The 22,495-nt window shown below is 38.4% G+C and overlaps 1 protein-coding gene across 1 annotated transcript in view; it reads left to right on the top strand.

The window, feature by feature from the left end:
• Window positions 1–3,813, top strand: part of GASK1B (golgi associated kinase 1B) — a 41,268-nt gene extending 37,455 nt beyond the window's left edge. The window contains exon 4 of the mRNA XM_033857420.2: window positions 117–3,813. Coding sequence (XP_033713311.1) covers window positions 117–324 — 208 coding nt within the window. The 3' untranslated portion in view covers window positions 325–3,813. The remainder of the gene's footprint in view (window positions 1–116) is intronic.
• Window positions 3,814–22,495: the final 18,682 nt, after the last annotated feature.

Raw genomic sequence — 22,495 nt, forward strand, 5'->3', positions numbered from 1 at the left:
TCACGGTATTATCTGATAGTGTGATTTCTGCCAGATTAATGAAGGGCAGAGCCATTGGGTAAGGCATAATATTTCCAAGCAATTACAAAGAATGAAATATCATTTTCTCTTTTTAGGTTTCCTGAATCTGCAGTTTCTGTTTTGAAGAGCCAGCACTTACGGCAGAAACTCCTTCAGTCTCTGTTTCTTGATAAAGTTTACTGGGAGAGTCAGGGAGGTAGACAAGGAATTGAGAAGCTTATCGATGTAGTTGAACAGAGAGCCAAAGTCCTGCTCACCTACATCACTGCACATGGGGCCAAAGTGTTACCTATGAATGAGTAGCAAAAGGTCTTGTGGCTAGAGTTCTACATATATTTATGCATTTTTGTTTTGGGGTCAAGTACACAAACCTCAAGTCCTTTTAGGGATGAGGCAGTAGCGATGAATACACAAAATAACTGAATTTAATCAAGTATATATGATGAGCCTGAACACTATAAGCAGACTCTAAAAGCTTTTACAATTATACTGCTACAAAAGGTGTACATTTTCCTTCAACACCATGACCTGTGAGTCGCAACATCTGAGCACAGAATGGTTGCAGTTATTATCCCAGCTAGCCGTGTTAAAATATCTGTCGTGTCGGTTAGTGTGAATCAGACGTAGTGACTCCTTTAATAATTTGCTGCTCTGATGGGAACGGCTCTGGATGTCCTTCTGTTGCTAATTGTTAGAACATAGAGCAGTCTCAACACTATGCACAGGCAACTCTATGTTGGAAATTGGAGGCGTATGATCTGCAGAAACCTCAGAGCTTACGGTAATTCTTAGGAGAAATGGTGGTTTATTTGTAAAACCCCCAGTGTATATTCTATTGTACCTATAAGTGATCAGCCAGCTCTGTGATCCTGAGCTCAAGAATCGCATTTTCCATTCCTTTTTAGAGAGGTATTTGTTGCCAGTATAGAAACCATCCATATCTGAAGATTTATACGTTAAGTAGTTTTGCTCTCTCAGTTTCGCTCCAACTTACGTCTAGTGGCTTAGACATTCAGCAGTTATAAGGTATTTACACATGTGAAACTATACTTACAGAGTAGCTTTTTGTTAAGTGGATGCTCTTTTTACACTTTTTGTCATCTTTACCAAGGATATACTATAATTTCTGTATATTTCATTAATAACAGTGGGTTTCTTCTAATTTGTTCTGTGTAATTATATTTAAGCTGAATTAATTGATATTATACAGATATTGACTATAGGACCGGATACTGAATGTGTTTAAATATATTGTTTGGCTTATTCTAATATGAAAAATATGAACAACATCAATTAAAACCCAACGCTGATCAATTCTCCTCAATGAAAGCACATGACTAGAACTGAAACAGCCAAAATTGTTTAGGCTCAAATAATTCTCTCCGAACTCTACCAACTTCTTAATGAGGTAGAAGGACGTGAACACATAGTATTCCTGTGTTGAGTCTTCATGTCCTTGAAGGTGTCCACATAATGGTGTTTGATAGATGGTCACATAGAGATTTCAAATCCTGAACAAATCATTATTACCCTCCCCCCATCCCTTATTAAGAAGCTACTCTACTGACTTCTTCTTTCAGTTTAAAAATACAATTTAAGAATGTTTATAATGCATTCTATCCTCTGTTTTCTCAGTTCTGCATGTTATTCCTAAAGTGCACCCCATTTTCTGTGTTCTGATCGAGGGTCACTCAATATCACTGTAAATTAGAACTATTGAAGACATTTTGATAAAGGCTAGCATATCTATAGATTATAATTTACACCAATGAATGGGGCAGAATGTCAAAATAGCATGTTGAACACAAGAGAAGACAGACCAAGGGAAAAGGAATCATTCAATCATCTAATTATAACTTTTCTAGGGTTGCATTCAAGCCCTATTCTCAGCACCTTCCCTTGCTGGCGGACCCTTGGAGAGCTGGTCTTCAGACGATCTTCTCTTCAGTGTCCCCTCTGTAGCCCTGAGTGCCTCCCCTGGTCCTGCACATTCAGTGTACGCTTGGACCCTCATGCGTCTCCACGTCTGCCTGCTGGATTTGGGCTTTTTAAGATCGCTTTATGTCTCAATAATCAGCACATTAATGAAAAATTGGCCTAACAGAAGTCTGGAGATCCAGACTCTACTTTCAAATAACTCTTTGTCAAGTTGCCTTATACCTTGTCTTATCCGTGTGGCATATTTGCATTTTAAAATGCTTTTTATGGAATATACCATCTTATCCAAATTTGTGAAATTGATGCTGGGAATTCCAAGGTCCTCAGAAGCGGCTTTAATTTTGCATCTCAAGCTACACCATTTCGGGGTAGCTTTGTCCTCCCACTAGTGGGTCTGATTGTAAGGTCCAGGAACACATGTTTATTTTAGTCACCTTTGCTTTTCAACAATGTATTTTGTTTTGGAATCAGTGAATAATTCATGCTGTATTATTTTTGAATAATGGATGACTGAGGGCCAGGCTTTTCATTCTAATAAGTAATACTCTGCTCTTACTGGAACTAAGGGAACACCCTGTGCCTTTCAGGTATACTCACTATGCTGTGGTTTGGTTCATGTCGCACGTTATGGCGTTTACTTGTAACTTGACAAATTTGAAATAGAGCAGTTTACCTGGGCAGACATACAAAAGCTTATTCTTCTGTGATTATTTTTTTAGCTGATATTATGAAAATAAATATCTAAAAAATGTATAATAAAAATATTAGAAATGAAAGATGTGTGCTTTTTATTCGTAGGTGGTTTTTTTGTTGTTGTTTTGGTTTTGTTTTTGTTTTTTTGTAGATGGGCTGCTTTTCAGAAGTGAAGTCTAGGAGAATGTTTGCTGCCTTCATTCATGATAAAAGGAACAACTGAACAGTCAAACATTATACTGGATTGTGTTTGTGTACGCATGTATTTGATATCATTAACAGTGATTTCATGACTTCTCTTGGTGTACGTTTAGCATTGTTTTAGGTGGTATGAAAATTAGGTAACAGGTATCATAAACTAGAAGAAAACACTAATTTAGGGTTTTCTTTGCTTTGGGTGAGTCTTACCATTACGTTTAAAGTTTTCTTTATAGTATTCATATTTATTAAGCTTATTAGGCACCTGGGGAGTTTATTAAAATATAAAGTGTTTTAGACTTATGCTCAAAATATTTATAATCCCTGAACTTGTGTAATAGCCTGTTTATACCATTGTACTTTTAAATATACATTAAATTACAGCTAATGACTAAAATAACCTAGTTGTAGATTCATCTACACACTGTCTTATGAAATTCTAATGTTTATCTTAGCACAGAACAACTAATGCCCATTTAGGGCACTAGTCTGAAAATATGATATGGGAATTGTACATGGGTCAAATAAAGATGATGAAGACCTTTCTCTAAAAACTAAATAGTGTCATCAAGAATTAAGAACTTTCATGAATGGAAGATGATTCGACTTGTCAGAGAAGTTTCCGGACACTTGGAAATAGCCAGAAGTGTTCTTTCAGTGCAAGGCTGGGCTTGATTTTTTATTGAATGGACTATTTAACAGTGCTCTAAAGCAGAGGTTAACTTGTCAATTTTTATCCCAGGGAGATGCAAATCATTTCTGTCTGGTGGAAGAGACAACCCTAATGGTTTTACAGTTTATTACCTTGTTGGACATTAACCAGTTTTTATATCTAGTCCAACAATCTTATCCTAACATAGCCTATAAATATTTAGCTTTGAAATACTCTTTGAAATGATCTTACCATCTTACTGGTTCCCTTGTTAATTATTTGAATAAAATCTTTGACATATGTTCATTTTACATTTGCATAGGAGTTGCAGTTCTACCTTTTTGAAAATTTTGCTTTAATAAATTTTTGACTGCAGAACCAAATAGTTGTAGTTTCTTGAGAGTCATGATTTTAAAATTTTGAAACTTTAACAACTTTCAAAACAGAGTCACATAATTTTACGAACTGAACGCTACCATTTGATCAACAGCTTAAGTTTATTTTCATTTAATCCTTTAATTTATTAAAAATTATTACTTGATCATCTACTTGAAAGGTCTGACTCAGTCGGGTTACTGGCAGACTTTGTTTTGTAGCCTAAAAATTCACACGGTATGTGAATGAAGTCACAGAAATCCTTTCTTACATCAGCGTTTCATATGGTTAAATTAGTTCAACACTTTTTTTCACCTTAGAAAGGTATCCTTTTACACTCATGTTTCCAAAGTGCATTTAATTTGTTGATAAAAATATGCACAATTTTGCACACATTCAGAAATCTCTATGCATCTTCTTTCTAAAAAAAGTAATGTGTATTTCTTTGCAGCACTTGTCAAGATTTCTAAGGCTTTTGAGACAAAGACCTAAAAACAAAACAAACAGAAAAACCCTCCCTTGTCAGGGGCTTTTATCGCATGCTGCAGAATAGCTAGCTGAGCTATATTTCAAAAGGCAAACTGGGCTGCAGGGAGTGGACCAGTAACTAAATGAGACCGAAACAGCTGTGATTTTGCAAAACGTGCCAACATTTTCTTTAGCTCTAGGACACGAGACATTATCTGGCTCATAAAGTACTCTATGTTATTGGCTCAACTTCTGTTTAGGAGAACAAGAGATCTTGTTCTGTATCCTCATTTCAGATCCTCAGGAGTATTACGAATTGAGGTCAACATTATTATTTTACCTTTTAGTACTTAAAAAATTAAACTGTGAGTCAGATATCGGCTCTAACTTGGTGAGAATACATTACAATGAAACTTGCAAGATTCAGGTCTTTCATAAGAGAATTTTGAAATAATTTATAGCAACTCCTAGGAGAGAGTCAATCTTCCTCTTTCTTCATCAGGTAATAAGTGACAGTTAAAATATAAGACTTTCCCAAGACTTCTGGTGACAATTGTGGCAGTACCATTTGTGTCATTTCCTTAGTCTTACTTTATTGTTAGTTGCAAGTAGAGATGAACTATGTTTAAAGAGGAGTGACATGGCAGCATCCAGAGCAGGAACTTCCTGATTAAGGACATAGATTCCTAATTAAATCTTGACTTTGTCCCAGGCTACCTACCAGTTGCTAGTAGTAACATGCCTTCAAGTTGTGACAACCAAAAATGTCTCCGGATATTGTCAACTATACCCTGAAAGGCAAAATCATCCCCTGGTTCAAAACCACTGCTTTAGTCCATTGATAAAAGGCCCCCCCCCCCACCATAGAAGGTAAACCTTTAATTTTCTTTTGTCTTCTTACGTTCAGTTCATGAAGATGTTCTCTGTCAAATTCCTCATATTAGAATGGATTGCCATGTTGTATGACATCAATCAGAGCCCCAAGAGGTTTGATGGTTTGGGGGAAGGGATCTTGAAATAAGCCACAGGAGAGTCAGGAGGAAGAGATATCTTGGGCTCTGAAATACAAACTTTAGGTGAGGAATAAATCTAGGAGCACACGACAAATTAAACGTCAGCGCAAACATTTTGGAACGAGTGGTGGTAAGATTGCTTTACCTTCCTCTGCCCCTGAGGCCAGCATCTGTATCCTTTGAGAAAAAGACAGGTCTGTAAAGAAGGCATGCTCTCATCAGGACTCTAACAGCCCAGGGGACCACCCCCACCCCCCAACAGAAAGTCAAATATTGCGGAGGGTGTTTCCTTACAGCAGGAGGGAAGAGTAACGAAGTGCATTAGAGGGAATTGTTGGACCAGCATGCAGTTAGCAGCCAATGGGCAGAGCAGAATCACATGGGAAATCCAAGAAGAGGATGGAATATCAATAAAATAGACTAAGTAACGTCACAGGAGCAAAGTGCCGTCAAATCTCCGTGGCTTGAAACCACACATGTCAATTTCTCCTTCACATGCCCATCCCGGCTTGGCAGGAAGGCTTTGTGCTTCCTAAACCCTGGGACCGAGCAGATGAGCAGGCTGGAGGTATCCACCGCTGTGCCCGAATGAAGGGACGTTCTGAAGGGCCGGTATATCCAGTTACAAGTCATTGGACAAAAGCCGTCTGGAAAGGGATAACTTGAACTGTTTGGTGAATGAGTGGAGGGCCAAAGGTACAAGTGGTGGTTCAGATTATATCTGAGGCAAATACAACCTATGTCTACTATTGTCCATTCAATAACCCTCTTCTGCTGGGGACCCCTCCCATCCCCATTTCACTTCCCCTCTGCCTGGGCCCCCAGGCCATAGTCGAGAGGTTAAGGGATGCATGTGTGACTTCCACTGGGCAAACACAGTCTCTTTATTCAGCTCTCTTTGCTATCATCATTGATTGGTTCAGAATCGAACACCTGACCGACTGGGTCAATCAGAAAACGTGCCTCAGAATTTTAGACCTGAAAAGGAGGAAGACCAGGACTAAAATGATAATGGGCAATATTCTGGAGATCTTATTCAGACTTTACATGAGCTGGAGAAAGCTGATTACAGAGAAAGGAGGAAAGATGGAAGGGAACCCGCAGAGGAGCTGACAGCTGACAGGAGGGGCGGCTGGTGTCTGTGGCCCTGTTGCTGCCGTTGCCTTAGTTGCCATGGAGATGCCTTCCAGTTCTTGGTTTCCTTGAAATGGCTCAGTGTCCTTTATTAATTCACCTTTTTGCTTCAACTTAATTTGGGTTGGTTGTTTTTCTGATACTTGCAACCAACAGAAAACCTCTGATTGGTTTCTAAGGTAGTTAGGTCTTCTTCTAATACAAAGTTTAGAAAGCACGTCGTGAATTCTTCCTATGACAGATGAAGATGTCCGTGCTCTCAAGTGTTCTTCCCCCACTTCTTTCCTTCCCAAACCAACTTCTGAAATATGTATCATCGTGCTCACATTGTTGATCTTCTTACTATTTACCTTCCGGCTTCCACCTGTCACAGGTGCTTTATTGCTTTGTGTGCATGGATTCCCTGTCCACCATCATTTACAGCTTCCTCATTCCTGACGTCTTTGTTTTTCCTCCTTCATCTCTTTGCTGACAGGTTTCTTCATCAGATGATGTTTACAGACTTACTCATGAGTTCTATATTCACAGAGACCTGCTCATTTGTGCATAACACTCTGTTTTATTGATGTGTTTAAACAACAGCCTGGTGATAGGAAATTTGGATTTCATATAATTTTTTTTAAACAAAATGTCGCTGGAAGTCTGTAGACATTGCAACCCTATCATTTGGCATTGAACATTACAAATAAGATTTCAGAGGCCAGCCTGCAGTTTGTTTTTTTTTTCCGTCTAACTTGTAGGTGATTTGCTTTTCCAGTTTTGATGCACACTGAATTCTTTGTTTATTCTTTAATTTTAATAAATTCTCAGGACATGTCTTAAAGTTGGTCATTCTATATCAAATTTTCCTGGAACACAACAAGAAATCAACATATTTCTATTTTTCCTCATTTCAGAAATACTTTTACAATATATATTTGAATACTCTTTTAGTTCTATTTGTTCTGTTTTCAGGTAAGGAGATATTTATGATGTGTGTATGGAATCTGCCTCCGAATCAATTGTATTTTCCTTATTTGCTTACTTTTCTATATTTTTTTCCTTCACAAAAGGTACTATTTTCTCAAGGGTTTTCTTTACGTCTCTGACTTTATTTCAGGGGCATCTATTTGTCTCTGACTTTATTTCAGCGGCATCTATTCTACTTCTTACTGCTTCTCAGTGTTAATTCCACTAACAAATTTATCTTCAAATTTCCTTTTTAGAAAGCTCAGCTTTCATCTTTTGCTGCTTTTATTAACTCTTTATTGATTTTTAATTTTTTCATCCTTTTTAGTCGAACTAGTTTTTCAAAGGGTTTTAAAAATATCCTTCAAGACTGTAGGAAATAGTTTCTGAAACTATTCAAATTAAATTCAAATGAAATAAAGTTAAAAGTTTAATTGCGAGTGTGTCAGGGAGGACGTGGAGAAGTGATCTAAAAGCTCTGGAAGTTACTTAGGCACAAGGGAATCAAGGAGTGAGGCAGGATGTGTCTAATTTTGAAGTGTTTTTCATACATAATTGTGGGTCATTATATATTTTAAGGTTCAAAGTGTATTGGCTAACCATTCTGAGAAAACTCATGACTATGGGAGATAACTTGAAAAGATATTCCAGAAACAGTATGTAAAACAGGCTGCTGTGGGCTTAGATGTGTTTTCTGCACCTGTAGTCATCACACCACTAGTAGTCTTTAAAGGGAACTATGTCAACCAGAGAAGGTTCCCTGTGTTTGTATCACTGAGAAAGATTCAGAGCAATTCACGGTCACACACACACACACACACACACACACACACACACACCCCCCACACACACCACACACGTGGGACAATAGATCCAGATAAAGAGCTAGATTGTTTTCTTTCTTTTGTTTCTTAATGAACAGGTTGATTTCTTTTCACAGTTGATTATAAACTAATTGACTTACTATTATCAGAATTGAGACTTTGAACTCAGGTTGGGATGCCCCAAACCATGAGATTAAACCCACATCTCAGGACTTTCTGGACCAATTAGCTCTGAGCTGGTGGTGACTACAGAATTTATTTTAACTTGATTTCTTTAAAGTTTTATTGTTTTATTCATGTAATAAATATTTCTTGAGTGCCAACTGTGTGTCAGGCACTGCCTTAGATCTTGGGATCCAGCAGAAGAAAATAAGGGAACACATTTTTCTTCAGCAGCTTCCATTTTCAAATCTTTGATCATGAAACTGTAAAATTTAATATGTGTCTATATGTGGTATAATGGAAATCAGAGGCGTTAGCTAATTTTTTTCATACATAAGAAAAACTAATTTTATATAGAGTTTTCTAAGCCTTTCCCTTCTGTTCTTCAAATGTTCCTACTAAAAAAAGAAATATTATTCTTTCAGATATATTTATGAATCAGAATCTCTTACATAATTTCTCAAATATCCTTCATGATAGCTCCAGCCAATGTATTTTATTATCAGGAATTGTGTTTTGTGCACTTAACGTTCTGTTCTTCAATTTTATCTTTGGTAGAAAAACACTCCTCCTATAAATCCTGACAAGGACTCCAGGAAGAAAGAGCTTGGATTTTTGCCAATCTTGGTAGTGTGCTTTCAGATCAAGGAAATGTTCTAAAATCAGTATTTAAATAGCATACTTGGCAAAGTGTTCTGCCCTGAAAGGAATGGATAACTTTTTTTTTTTGAAGAGGAAGAGTAATGGGAACCAGACAGTGAAGTTCAAGAAGCCAGTCCTATAAGCCTACTTCCCTTTGTTGCAGCATAATCCCCTTCAACTCCCTTCAACATCTCAGATCTCTTTCTCCACTATCAGCCGTCTTCTTCTCTTTCTATTTTGTTTTTAGTGAATCGCAGAATTGCAACCTTCTATTTTATTTTGTCTAAAAGCCTCTTCAGTGCAATATCTGACTATCAGAATACTTTTCTGTCATATACCACCATTTCATCTTTGTAAAATCTCCATTGGTTCTTCCCCTTTCTCACTAACATTGCTTTATCCTCCCTCTCTGAGATGGAGAGACACAGCCTTTGATGTTCTGTCCTATTCTCCTGCTTCCCTCAAAGCTCTATCCTTTTTTCCCCTACATTGTTGCTCTTAAGAAATTTATAACTTTGTTTCTACTGCCTGGGCTGATGACAGCTGAATCAGCTTTGCCTTATGAATACTTCCACAAACTGTTTGCTTGTCTTATCTTTCAGCTCTTGAAAAGTTTCTTGAATAAGTACTGGACACCATTTAAATCAACTGAAAAGAGCATGAGATAGAGCAAAAGACAAATAATGGGAGAATGATAAAGTTGGAGATCTGGTCATCATGTAGGCTCATTTGGTACAAATTTTTCATTTATATTTTGTGAGTTCTAGAGGGTTGTGGCATGAAACAGTATGGTAGATCTCCTAATTTAATCACAATAGCTACCCACCATGGCCATCATTAAAAAGTCTACAAACAGTAAATGCTCGAAAGGGTGTGGAGAAAAGGGAACCCTCCTACACTGTTGGTGGGAATGTAAATCAGTGCAGCCACTATGGAGAACAGTATGGAGGTTCCTTAAAAAACTAAAAATAGAACTACCATATGATCTAGGAATCCCATACCTGGGCATATACCCAGACAAAACTATAATTCAAAAAGATACATGCACCCTAATGTTCACAGCAGTACTATATACAATAGCCAAGATGTGGAAGCAATCTAAGTGTCCATTGACAGAGGAATGGATAAAGAAGATGTGGTACATATATACAATGGAATATTACTCATCCATAAAATAGAATGAAATAATGCCATTTGTGGCAACATGGATGGACCTAGAGATTATCATACTAAGTGAAGTAAGTCAGACAGAGAAAGATAAATATCATAATATATCACTTATATGTGGAATCTAAAAAATGATACAAATAAACTTATTTACAAAACAGAAACAAACTCACAGACATAGAAAACAAACTCATGATTACCAAAGGGAAAATGGAGGTGGGGGGATAAATTAGGAGTTTGGGATTAACATAGACACACTACTATATATAAAACAGATAACTAACAAGAGCCTACTGTATAGCACAGGGAACTCTACTCAATATTCTGTAATAACCTATATGGAAAAGAACCTGGAAAAGAATGGATATATGTATATGTATAACTGAATCACTTTGCTGTACACCTGAAACTAACATTGTAAATCAACTATACTCCAATATAAAATAAAAAAAAAGATAGCTACCCCTATCAGGTTCACGCTATGAGGCTGGCATGGTGTGATACACTTCAAAAATAGTAAATACTTTAGTCTTCTGGACTCTGTCACATGAGATAAAGAAAGAATGGAGAAGTTAATAATTTGCCTAAGAACAACCAGGAAGTGACAACCTAGTGTTCATATCCAAATCCACCCAACTTCACAGCTTGTGCTTATGACAGACAATCGGGCCACACAGCCTTCCCAAGTTCATCCAAGGCCTCTCACCACTCTGTCGCAGTGACTCACTTCCTTGAGAGAATTCGTATCTCTTATACACACCGAGATAAATTGCAGAAACCATGGCCAGGTGTTTAAGTGGAAACATTGACTAAGAGCCGTCTAATCGAGAAGAGCGTCAGCCGCTCAAGTTTGCAATAGCCCCCACACGTCTGGTTCTACTCATGTGTGTGAAATGGTCATTGTCAGTGTTCCCCAAGATGGCTACCTACTCTTTAAAAGTGTTATCATCTGGGGCCATGAGTTCGGGCTTCCTGATTCCTAGGAGACAAAGAGAATTTCAACTCAGAACTGCAATCTCAATCTATTTGCCGTGATGCTGAGTTACACAGAACTCGGGCACGTGTAAAATAAATACCTCTTTCTGTTCCAAGCCTTGATGAACATTTTTCTTGATGCATTTGGATTCCTTGGGTAAGAAAATCACAATGTAAAGCCATTCTTTACATTCGATGTTGTGAGCTTGAACAAAGGGCTGTGAGACCGCTATGGCATGAAAGCTGCTGAAGTTCACAGAACAAAGGAGGATTAAGCCCCCTTAAAATCACAGCCTTCCACTTCATTTTACTTTGTGTTGTTATGTCGAAAATTGAATTTGCTAGTTTGCAAGTACATATAATAGCCAGTTAGGGCTTTGTTCAACTGATTAGTTAGTGTGTTTTGAAGCAAGAGATTGAAAAAGCAATGAACAGATTTGAACTCATATAAAATCAGCTCTGTGCTGGGAAAGAATTTTTACTTTCACTGAGAGTCATATAAAAAAGTTTATTTTCATGACCCAAAAGTGATCCTTTGTAAAATTTTTGTTACCATTGCTATGATTGAAACATTTTTTTTTTTGCATTCCTGTTGCCAGTTGTATGAGTGACAACACTCTTAAAAATGGTGTTAAGTCCCCAATATATACTCAGCAATCCAGTATCTATCTGGTTGGCTTATATGAAGTCATTGAGGATTGTGGAAGATTGAGAGGTAAAAACAGACATCTTTCCCTTTAGATTGTGGAAGATTGAGAGGTAAACATAGACGTCTCTCCCTTTATCATCGTGAACAGTGTTTTAAGAACCTGGACTCTCCAGGCAGCCACGTATGTCGTTGTGACCATGAAACAACATCAAAGCTCATGGCCAGTGGGATATCTGAGCGTGCGATGCACAGAGTATTATGAAATTCATGGCTCAGTCCAGTGTTTCAGGGGGAGATGAGGTGCTTTTTTAAAATACCACATTCTTTCTTATGAAGCTGATAGACTATCAAATCTGTTCTATCACCATATGTAAAAATGAGAAGCCATTCCCAAAGGACTGGTTAGTATAGGACCCATCTTACAAGAAACTACTGTTGAAAAGTAAATCTCCTTAAATTCCTTCTATCAAGACTGTTGCATCGCACAGGGAGATCAGCTCGGTGCTTTGTGACCACCTAGAGGGGTGGGATAGGGAGGGTGGGAAGGAGACATAAGAGGGAGGAGATATGGGGATATATGCATACGTATAGCTGATTCACTTTGTTATACAGCAGAAACTAACACAACATTGTAAAGCAATTAGACTCCAATAAAGATGTTAAAAAAAAAAAAAAGACATGCATTTGTACAGCATTGATTTATTTTTCCCTACGTCTTTCCCTATGACATTCCAAAAAGAGCTTGAAGCACCTGGTTTCACTTGCTCCCAGTTGAAGCTAGGAGTAGCAAAATGCTACTCCTGTATTTCAAGATATAAAAATGCAAATGCTGAACTCTTGGAAGCTGAATTTTGATCCACAGAAAACAAGAGACTAAGAAATAAGGTGATTCTTCTGAAAGTGTGGTATTGGATATAGGACCTCATGAAACAGAAAAAAATCAGTGAGCTATTCAGGACCAAGACAGGCGAAGTGTAAGGGGATGGATGAATATGTGAGAGAGAAATGTCTTCAATGTCACAGCTACACAAAATCTTCACCAATGTTAATATTAGCTTTGGAGATTAAAACCAAATTATAAAATATATTTACCTTGTACCACATACAGATTTAATGCATTATATGATATATGGTTATACATACATATAATGTATATTTTCTGTCTACATATATTATATACATAGATATGTATATATTTAATACACATATGTGCATAAAATATATACATTATAAAAATATATGTGTGCATACACATAAATATTTATATAATGTATACACACATGCATTTATAATGTATAGTATGCATACATGTATTTACATTACATAATGAATTAACCATTTAGTAACTGTGTTTAACTTGTTTCATAGTATATGTTCAGTCACATACACCTAAAGCTTGAAGTCCTTCGAAGTTCAAGATCTGCAGAAGCTCTTCAGTCAGTGTTAGTGAGCGATCATTCCTGGTAATTTCTGTTACATATTAACATTCCTTTAATAAATGTTTCCTGAATACCTGCCATATCCCAGGCCCAACAAGAAGTAGTGAACTAAACAGACAGGGTTCTTGATTTTCTGACGCTTATATCTAGGGCAGAATATATACAATAACATTGACAATTGCAGTGAAAGTTGTGAGAGGGGAGCTATGTTACAGATTAGGGCAGAAACGAGGGCCTCCATAGGAGGGGTGTGGATGGGATCAGAGGATTGAGGGGCACTTACCCTGCGAACTGGAGAAAGAGCATCTCAGGCAGAAGCATCAGCACGTGGAGTGCAGCATTTCCACTCGGAGCTGGAGAAGTGCGCGGCGTCCTCCAGAAAACAAGGGAAAGCTAATTTGTCTAGAATGTAGTGAATGAGGGGGAGGTACAGAAGGTGATTGGTGAGACCACCACACCGGACCTAAGGCCTGCTAGGGAGTTTGGATTTCATCACACATGCAGTGAGGTCGCCCTGGGGTCCGTGTGGAATACAAGCAGGAAACAGGCAGTTTGGAGGGAGGCGGATAGGACAGAAGGCCACCAAGTAGCTCCAGTGAGAGATGACGGATGTGATGGGGTGAGTGGATATGGCAATTCAAGTGTATTTAGAGGGTGAAATCCACCTAATTGACTGTAAAGATTTCAGGCATGACCACAGGGTTTCTAAGTTGAGCCATCAGGCTCATTATGGTGCCCTTAACTCAAATGGGAAAGATCAAGTGAGAAACAACTTTGATGCATGAAGACAAAAAGAATATTCTGTTTGACAGAAGTCACTGTGCATTCAGGTGGAGACGTCGAACGCAGATGAGAGGTGTGAGATGGGCAAGGTCCTTCAACACTGGTGCCGTTGACATTTTGGGCCAAGGTAATGTCCTGGAGACTGTAGAATGTCTAGCAGCGTCTTTGACCTCTGCCCACCAGTTGCCAGTGACACTCTTTCTTGCTGTGACAATCAACCTGTCTCCAGACATCGCCAAACGTCCTCGGGGGTAAAACCGCCACCGATTGAGAACAACAGGCTTAGAAATTTAATTCGGGAATTGTTGAAGTGTAGATGAAATTCAAAATCGAAGAAAGCAGAAGAAATCACTTAGGGGCTTTCAGTTCCTGCAAATTGAAAAAAAATGTTTTCTAATTATCAAAAAAAAATGCAGAAACTCTCCCACTATGTTTGAAATGCTTGATAAGATCTAACTATCAAAATGTGTCACTGAGAACATAAAAAAAAGAAAATGCCCAGGCAACAGTATCATATTATAATAATTCATTATATTATTAGGATATAATAGGACTATTATATGATAATGAAAATAAGAAGGGATGGAACTTAATAAACATGGAGCTGCTGATGCTGTGGCCTTGACCCTGGAGGTGGAGGGGTTAGTTACTACATGAAGAGAACATGGAACCTGAATTTTAACAAACATGTAAGTGCTGTACAAGGAAAAGATTCAGGACTCTGCGTGAAAAAAATTCTTTCATAAGGTCTGGGCCATAGAAACCTGAAGTTTTAGTGAAAGGTGGACATGAAATATCTACCCATCATCCAGCATTTGACAAGGAAGCTCTTATGTCTGGTGTCAGGAAAAAGTCTCCCTTTAGCAATCTGAAGCTTGAACCTACGTCCCCTTCTGGTTTGGAGGCTAACTTTGCAGCACTGGAGAAGGCCAGAACTGCCGAGCTGAGAAATTAATATAAAAGGTGGTCCTTGGGGTACTCTTAGGATGTACAGAAGAAGTAATGCAAAACTTCCTTGGAGGGTCATTCTCAGAACAAGTCAGCACATGAGACCCTGGGCAAAACCAAGCCCCTCTCAAAGAAGTGCAAAATTTTAAATTAAAATATGAAGAACTTATTTACCATGAAAGAAAAGTTTACAGGAATAACAAATAGGAGAATCATTGCTTTAATCAGTTGAAACAATAAATAACCTGAAGCCAACTATATAGCCAAACTATATAATAACCTGAAGCCAACTTTAATCAGTTGAAACAATAAATAACCTGAAGCCAATTAATAATGTGGAAAATGATTAAAAATATTAAATATATACCTATATGTATGTAAGAAGAACAAGAGGGCAGGGAAAAAAAAGGACAGGATGGAATTCTTGAAATGACAGTTATAATAAGTGACTGCAAACGCAGTGGAAATCAGACAGTAGGCTCTTGCTCTACAGAAACTGAAGAAACTGGAAGATAGAGCTGAGGAAATATCACAGGTTACAGCTGAAAGATGACTTCTTTATGGAAGATAGCACAGAAAGGACCCACATGTATCTGTGAGGCATTCCAAAAAGACAGGACAGAGAGAAGTGGCAATAACTGAAGAAGCAATGCTCACAAATTTCCAAAATCGATTCAAGACACAAATTCTCACAGTGGAGAAAAACCGAAACATAAATCTCAAGGAAGATGAATAATACATTCAGCATAGGCACAGTGTAGGGAAACTGCAGAACACTGAAATGAAACAAAGTATCTTTTTTTTTTTTTTTTTTTTTATTATTTTTTTCGGTACGCGGGCCTCTCACTGTTGTGGCCTCTCCCGTTGCGGAGCACAAGCTCCGGACGCGCAGGCTCAGCGGCCATGGCTCACGGGCCCAGCCGCTCCGCGGCATGTGGGATCTTCCCGAACCGGGGCATGAACCCGTGTCCCCTGCATCAGCAGGCGGACTCTCAACCACTGCGCCACCAGGGAAGCCCGAAACAAAGTATCTTAAAAAGAGAGATCATCTAGTAAAGGGAAGAGGGACAGATGGCAAGAGGCAGTAAGACCCGTCCTGGGTGAGCACCAACAGTGAGAGAAGGCGGATCAAGGGCATCAGAACAGCCAAGGCACAGGAGCAACCCAGTGACCAGTAACAGAAAATGGGCTTCAGAAGGTGTGAGATATACAAGCACAATGGAATACTACTCAGCCATAAAGAAGAGTGAAATAATGCGATTTGCAGCAACATGGATGGACCTAGAGGTTATCGTACTAAGTGAAGTAATTCAGACAGAGAAAGACAAATTCCATATGATATCACTTATATGTGGAATCTAAAATATGGCACAAATTAATGTATATAGCAGAACAGAAACAGACTCACAGACACAGAAAACAAATTTATGGCTACCAAAGGGGACAGGGAGGGGGAGGTACAAATTAGGAGTTTGGAATTAACAGATTCAAACTGCAGTCCATAAAATAGATAAGCGACAAAGATTTACTGTAGACCACAGGGAATTATACCCAATATCTTGTAATAACCTTTAATGAAATATAATCTGGAAAAAACTGAATCACTAGGATGTACCCCTGAAACTAGCACAATATTGTAAATCAACTATACTTCAATAAAAAAGAATATTTTGGAGATTAATATCTGAATAAGTTTGTTCCTGTGTGGTTTTGCTATTTACCACCTGCAAGTGGAAAGAGAGGAAAAACAGCCCACCTAAATATAACATTTTTCTTCTGGGCGCATAGAGCACCTAACACCAGGACTAAAGCTCTTCTGCTTCCGTATATATAATTTGATCTTGGGGCCTTCTCTCTATTTCAAATCAAATCAAATCAAAGATCCTCAGCTTCCACCCAAAATCTTTCACTTGGTGTTAAGACATGTAACTTGTCTGACTTTTTAAGTTCCCTTTTATTTTATTGATAAGGCATCAACTCTGTTGCATGAAAACATTTTTTTTTCAGATTTTATCAAATTATAACAATCGAACATAGCCTTTACATTTATTTTTTATTTGAAATGTTCCCCAAAATATTTGGTAAATATTGCATGAGTAGTTGAAATGGGTATATTCTCTGAATCCTAGAAAATTTCATATGTGTCTCTTAATGTTACCTTTTAAAGTTAAAAAAAAAACTCCCAAAGACTTTCAGAATTTTGTTTTGTTTCCCACCATCAGCTAATAGTGTTTTGTTAGAAATTTCCTCTTCATATTTTTATTGATTTTTCCTTTAGTCTCACAAAGACTTTATTTTGTGTACTTTTTATTATGCCCTGGTGTTTGTAACATAAATATCATTGTTCTATTTTACTATATACTTATTTTTAACATTTCTATATTATATGACTTTAGATGAATCTCTCTAAGTAGCAAATAACTATGGTTTTATAATTCAGTTTGAGAGCCTTTGCTTTCAAGTAAGTCGATGTAGGTCATTTAATTTTATTGTCAAGATCACTGCTCTTGAGGGGTGGAGTCAAGATGGGGGACTAGGATGACACAGAATTTGTGTCTCTGCACAACTAGGGCACCAACCAGGCACTGGTGGGTGACCACGGACTCCTAAGGGGACGGGAGGAACCCCTAGCAACTGGGTAGGACGTGGGGCGTGGGGCGTGGTGGGAAGTGGGGGAGAGGAGAAGTGGAGGCGCAATGGGACTGGCATCCCTGAGGGGCGGCTGGGGGAGGAGAGAAGTTCTTACACCCAGAGGGACCCACCCACTGTTAGGGGTCCAGTGGGGACAGGGGAGATGGGGGAGACGGTGGGGGAGGGTTTCAAAGAAATGGAAGGGAACAGGGCCAGCACTTTCCCTGTCCACTTGGGCACTGGTGAGCCTGTTGGGCTCCCAGCCTAATCCTCTGCTCTTGGAGCCTCCCTCCTGCTGCGCAGAGCCCAAGCTCTGCCCCTACACCCTAGCAAGGGCCCCACCTCTACACTCAGAGACCTGCTCGGAGACACCCTTCAATGTGCTGGGCCCAAACCCCACCCACACTTAATAAAGGCCATATATAACAAATCCACAGCCAACATCATTCTCAATGCTGAAAAACTGAAACCATTTCCAGTAAGATCAGCAACAAGAGAAGGATGTCCACTCTCACCACTATTATTCAACATAGTTTTGGAAGCTTTAGCCACAGCAATCAGAGAAGAAAAAGAAATAAAAGGAATGCAAATTGGAAAAGAGAAGTAAGGCTGTCACTGCTTGCAGATGACATGATACTATAAATAGAGAATCCTAAAGATGCTACCAGAAACTACTAGAGCTAATCAATAAATTTGGTAAAGTAGCAGGATACAAAATTAATGCACAGAAATCTCTTGCATTCCAATACACTAATGATGAAAAATCTGAAAGAGAAATTAAGGAAACACTCCCATTAACCATTGCAACAAAAAGAATAAAATACCTAGGAATAAACCTACCTAAGGAGACAAAAGACCTGTATGCAGAAAACTATAAGACATTGATGAAAGAAATTAAAGATGATACAAACAGATGGAGAGACATACCATGTTCTTGGATTGGAAGAATCAACATTGTGAAAGTGACTCTACTACCCAAAGCAATCTACAGATTCAATGCAATCTCTATCAAACTTCCAATGGCATTTTTCACAGAGCTAGAACAAAAAATTTCACAATTTGTATGGAATCACAAAAGACCCCAAATAGCCAAAGCAATCTTGAGAAAGAAAAATGGAGCTGGAGGAATCAGGCTCCCTCACTTCAGACTATACTACAAAGCTACATTAATCAAGACAGTATGGTACTGGCACAAAAACAGAAAGATAGATCAATGGAACAGGATAACAACTCAAATATAAACAATATTGATTTGCAATTTTCCTAATGACCCTTCCTAGCTGGAATTTGACTGAAGATTTCATGAACCTCAGAGCCTCACATACCAATCTTCCAGTGTATTCTATGAAAGAATATCCTTATTTGGCAAAGAGAAGAGTCAAACTTGAAAAATAATTTTCTTTTTTATTTCTGGCCTTAAAAACAGAAACTCCTGGGGTTTTAATGAGAAAGCTCCTTTAACGTTAGTGGGGATATTTTAGAGAAGTTCCCAGCAGAAAGCCTCAGGCTGTGCTCTGCTCTCTAACTAGTGCCTGTAAATATCTCACATGATGGTAGGTTTCTGGCCCTCAGAAAAATAAAGACCAAACTGTACAGTAAGTTTTAGATTTTTGTGTTTCGTATTAGGGGTTCTTGTTCTGTGTTTAGTGGATGATCAAACATCCCTGAGACACCACTTTGGTTTATGTTCTATATGCCATACCTTCCTTGACTTTTCTTGTTCTGCCACCTCTGATGACTTTCAATCAACCCAAAGACATGTATTTATTGCTGCCCTTCATGCCTGCATCTTCTCTGTTACCCACCTAATCACTCAATGGCAGTAGAATTGACAAAAACCACAAAAAACATAACCGGAAAAGAATTGGGCTGGAGAAGATGGATGGAGGTGGGGACTAAAGGAAAATAAGTAAATCCTGCACAGGGACCCTTGGAATAGACTATGTCCTCTTGATGTATATGGGATCTGCTTTCCATATTATAAGAAGTGAGGAAATGTCAGTGCAGTATGGTGCTGAGAGCTGAGGACAGGAACGGGCCTTGTTTATGGCCCTGTTCTGGATGGACACTGCAGAGATGACAGCAATGGATAAAGTCAAGTCTCTACCACTGAGAAGTCTAGGATCTAGTGCTAGGTGGTCTCTCTAAAAACTAGGGCTAAAATATCAAGAGACTCCCTAATAAACATAATTAGGGACTAGGTATTACATACAAGCCAAAATATTAGTTACATTTGGGTCAAAATTTTACTTATGAAATGCCTCCTTGTTAAATATTTTATTTTCTTTAAGTTTTTAGGTATATCTCCAGTCATTTCTCAGCCAAACTGGAGAAAATGAGGTTCCCCTTCAGTCCAGGGAGGAGGAGGTAGGGGTATGAAGAAGTAAAGCAATCACCCCTCCCGCCTCAGCTGCTGGGCATGTGCTCACAGCGGCCTCCATCCCCACACCCTGGAGCAGAGGTGAAGGCACAAGACCACCTGTGCAAACTAGAACTTCTCCTTGCCTGGGGGACCAATGGTGACAGCCACCTCCTAGAACTCTTAAATCTGGGTCAGGATATTTGCCTGCCTGAGCTTACTAGCAGGAAATACAAGTTGTGCTTCTGTCGTGGCTCACCCACATGTTCATTCGCTTGTCTCCGTGTAGGCTTTGAGCTCTCCCCCGTCTCCAAACACAGAGGCTGGGTCTGCAACCTGGAACTTCACAGCCAAGCTGACATGAGCAATATCAGATCAGCATAAGGGATCATTAGTAAAGTGCTCAAGTCACAGTTAAATCCCATGCAACAGTTGGTCGGGAAGCATTTATTTACCACTTTTATAGACCATTGGATTTCCAAATGCTTCTGCAGAATTACTTTTCATTAGAACAAATTAATCACTTGGTAATTTTAGCTTTGATCCTCCATAACTTTGACACGTGTTCATGTTTTTTCTTTTGCTCAGGATTAACCCACTGCCTAAATCCAAGTCCTTTGAAGACATACCTAAACAAACTTGCAAAAAAGCAGCATTTGTGTGGCATTTCCTTTGATGTGTGCGGCCAGAGGAAACAAAAGTCACCTTTCCTTTCAGAGATATCCTTTGTAACAGCAAAGGTCTCTCATTTAATTCCAGCCATTTGACATTGGATGAATTTCTATTGTTGCTTGTTACTCAAGGTAAATAGTCTGTTTTGCAGATTAGAGTTTGGATCTACTCATATTAAAAAAAATATTTTATCTCAACGAATAGGGGGAAAACTTCTGCAACATTTCACGAAGCTGGAATTAAGTGGGGTGATTTTGCCCTAATTAGAGATCAGTTTGCTAGAATTTTACAATTCCAGGTGAGGAACTCATGGTAAAACGAACCCTAATAAACACTGTGGGCTGCCTTTCCTTCTCCACTGAGGTCAATGTAACCCAGAATCATTGGTTCCTGCCGTTCTTGTATGTCTCTCATTTTCTGTAATTTTCTTCATCTTTCATGACTGGATTTTTTCAGATAGCTCTGACCTTGGCGTGCTTTTTTTATTCTTTTTGGATAGCAGGGTGGACAGGCATCTGCTTCTGCAGTTGCTAACGTCAAATTTATTTGCCAAGAACAGAAGACACGTTTCTCAACATTTTGCAAATAAATCCTTAAAAAAGAAAAAGATTTCATGGGAATGAGAATATTTTGCAGTTAAATACCATATGATATCACTTATATGTGGAATCTTAAAAAATGATACAAATGAACTTATTTACAAAACAGGCTTAGACTCATAGACATAGAAAACAATCTTATGGTTACCAAAGGGGAAAGGGGGGAGGAGGGATAAATTGAGAATTTGGGATTAACAGATACAGACAACTATGATAAACAACAAGGACCTGCAGTATAGCACAGGGAACTATATTCAGTACCTTGTAATAACTATAATGGGAAAGAATCTTAAAAAGAATATATATTTGTGTGTATAAACATATAAAATTGGATCACTTGGCCGTACACCTAAAACTAACACAACTTTGTAAACCAACTATACTTCAATAAAAAAAGAAAGTATCCCTTAAAAAAATTAATGGAAAACTTGTTCAGTATTTTTGGAGATGAAAAATATTCATAAATCATACATTTGCTTCTTGGATGGGCATAAATCTCTGACTGTCTCACCTTCCCTACTCAGAGGTATCTGCATTAGATCTCGTAAAAATTTCAGAATGATGGCCAAAACAATAACAGTTCAAGAATGCTTTTTCATTTAGTTTGCTATCACCAATCTCTGCAGGAAGTGAAGAGCACTTTATTTTTTTTTTAATTTTTTAATTTTAATTTTATTTTATTTTTAACATCTTTATTGTAGTATAATTGCTTTACAATGGTGTGTTAGTTTCTGCTTTATAACAAAGTGAATCAGTTATACATATACATATATCCCCATATCCCCTCCCTCTTGCTTCTCCCTCCCACCCTCCCTATCCCACCCCTCTAGGTGGTCACAAAGCACCAAGCTGACCTCCCTGTGCTATGCGGCTGCTTCCCACTAGCTATCTATTTTACATTTGGTAGTGTGTATATGTCCTTGCGACTCTCTCACTTCATCCCAGCTTACCCTTCCCCCTCCCCATGTCCTTAAGTCCATTCTCTACGCCTGCGTCTTTATTCCTGTCCTGCCCCTAGGTTCTTCATGACCTTTTTTTTTTTCTCTTAGATTCCATATATATGTGTTAGCGTACGGTATTTGTTCTTCTCTTTCTGACTTACTTCGCTCTGTATGACTAACGCACGTCTTGAGTACACATGCCTTCAGGGTTACTCACACTTTGTACTCATGTGGTCCTGTTGGGAGTTTCAGGAAGATAGATAA

The sequence above is a fragment of the Tursiops truncatus genome, chromosome 5, assembly GCF_011762595.2.
Source record: "Tursiops truncatus isolate mTurTru1 chromosome 5, mTurTru1.mat.Y, whole genome shotgun sequence".
NCBI lineage: Eukaryota > Metazoa > Chordata > Mammalia > Artiodactyla > Delphinidae > Tursiops > Tursiops truncatus.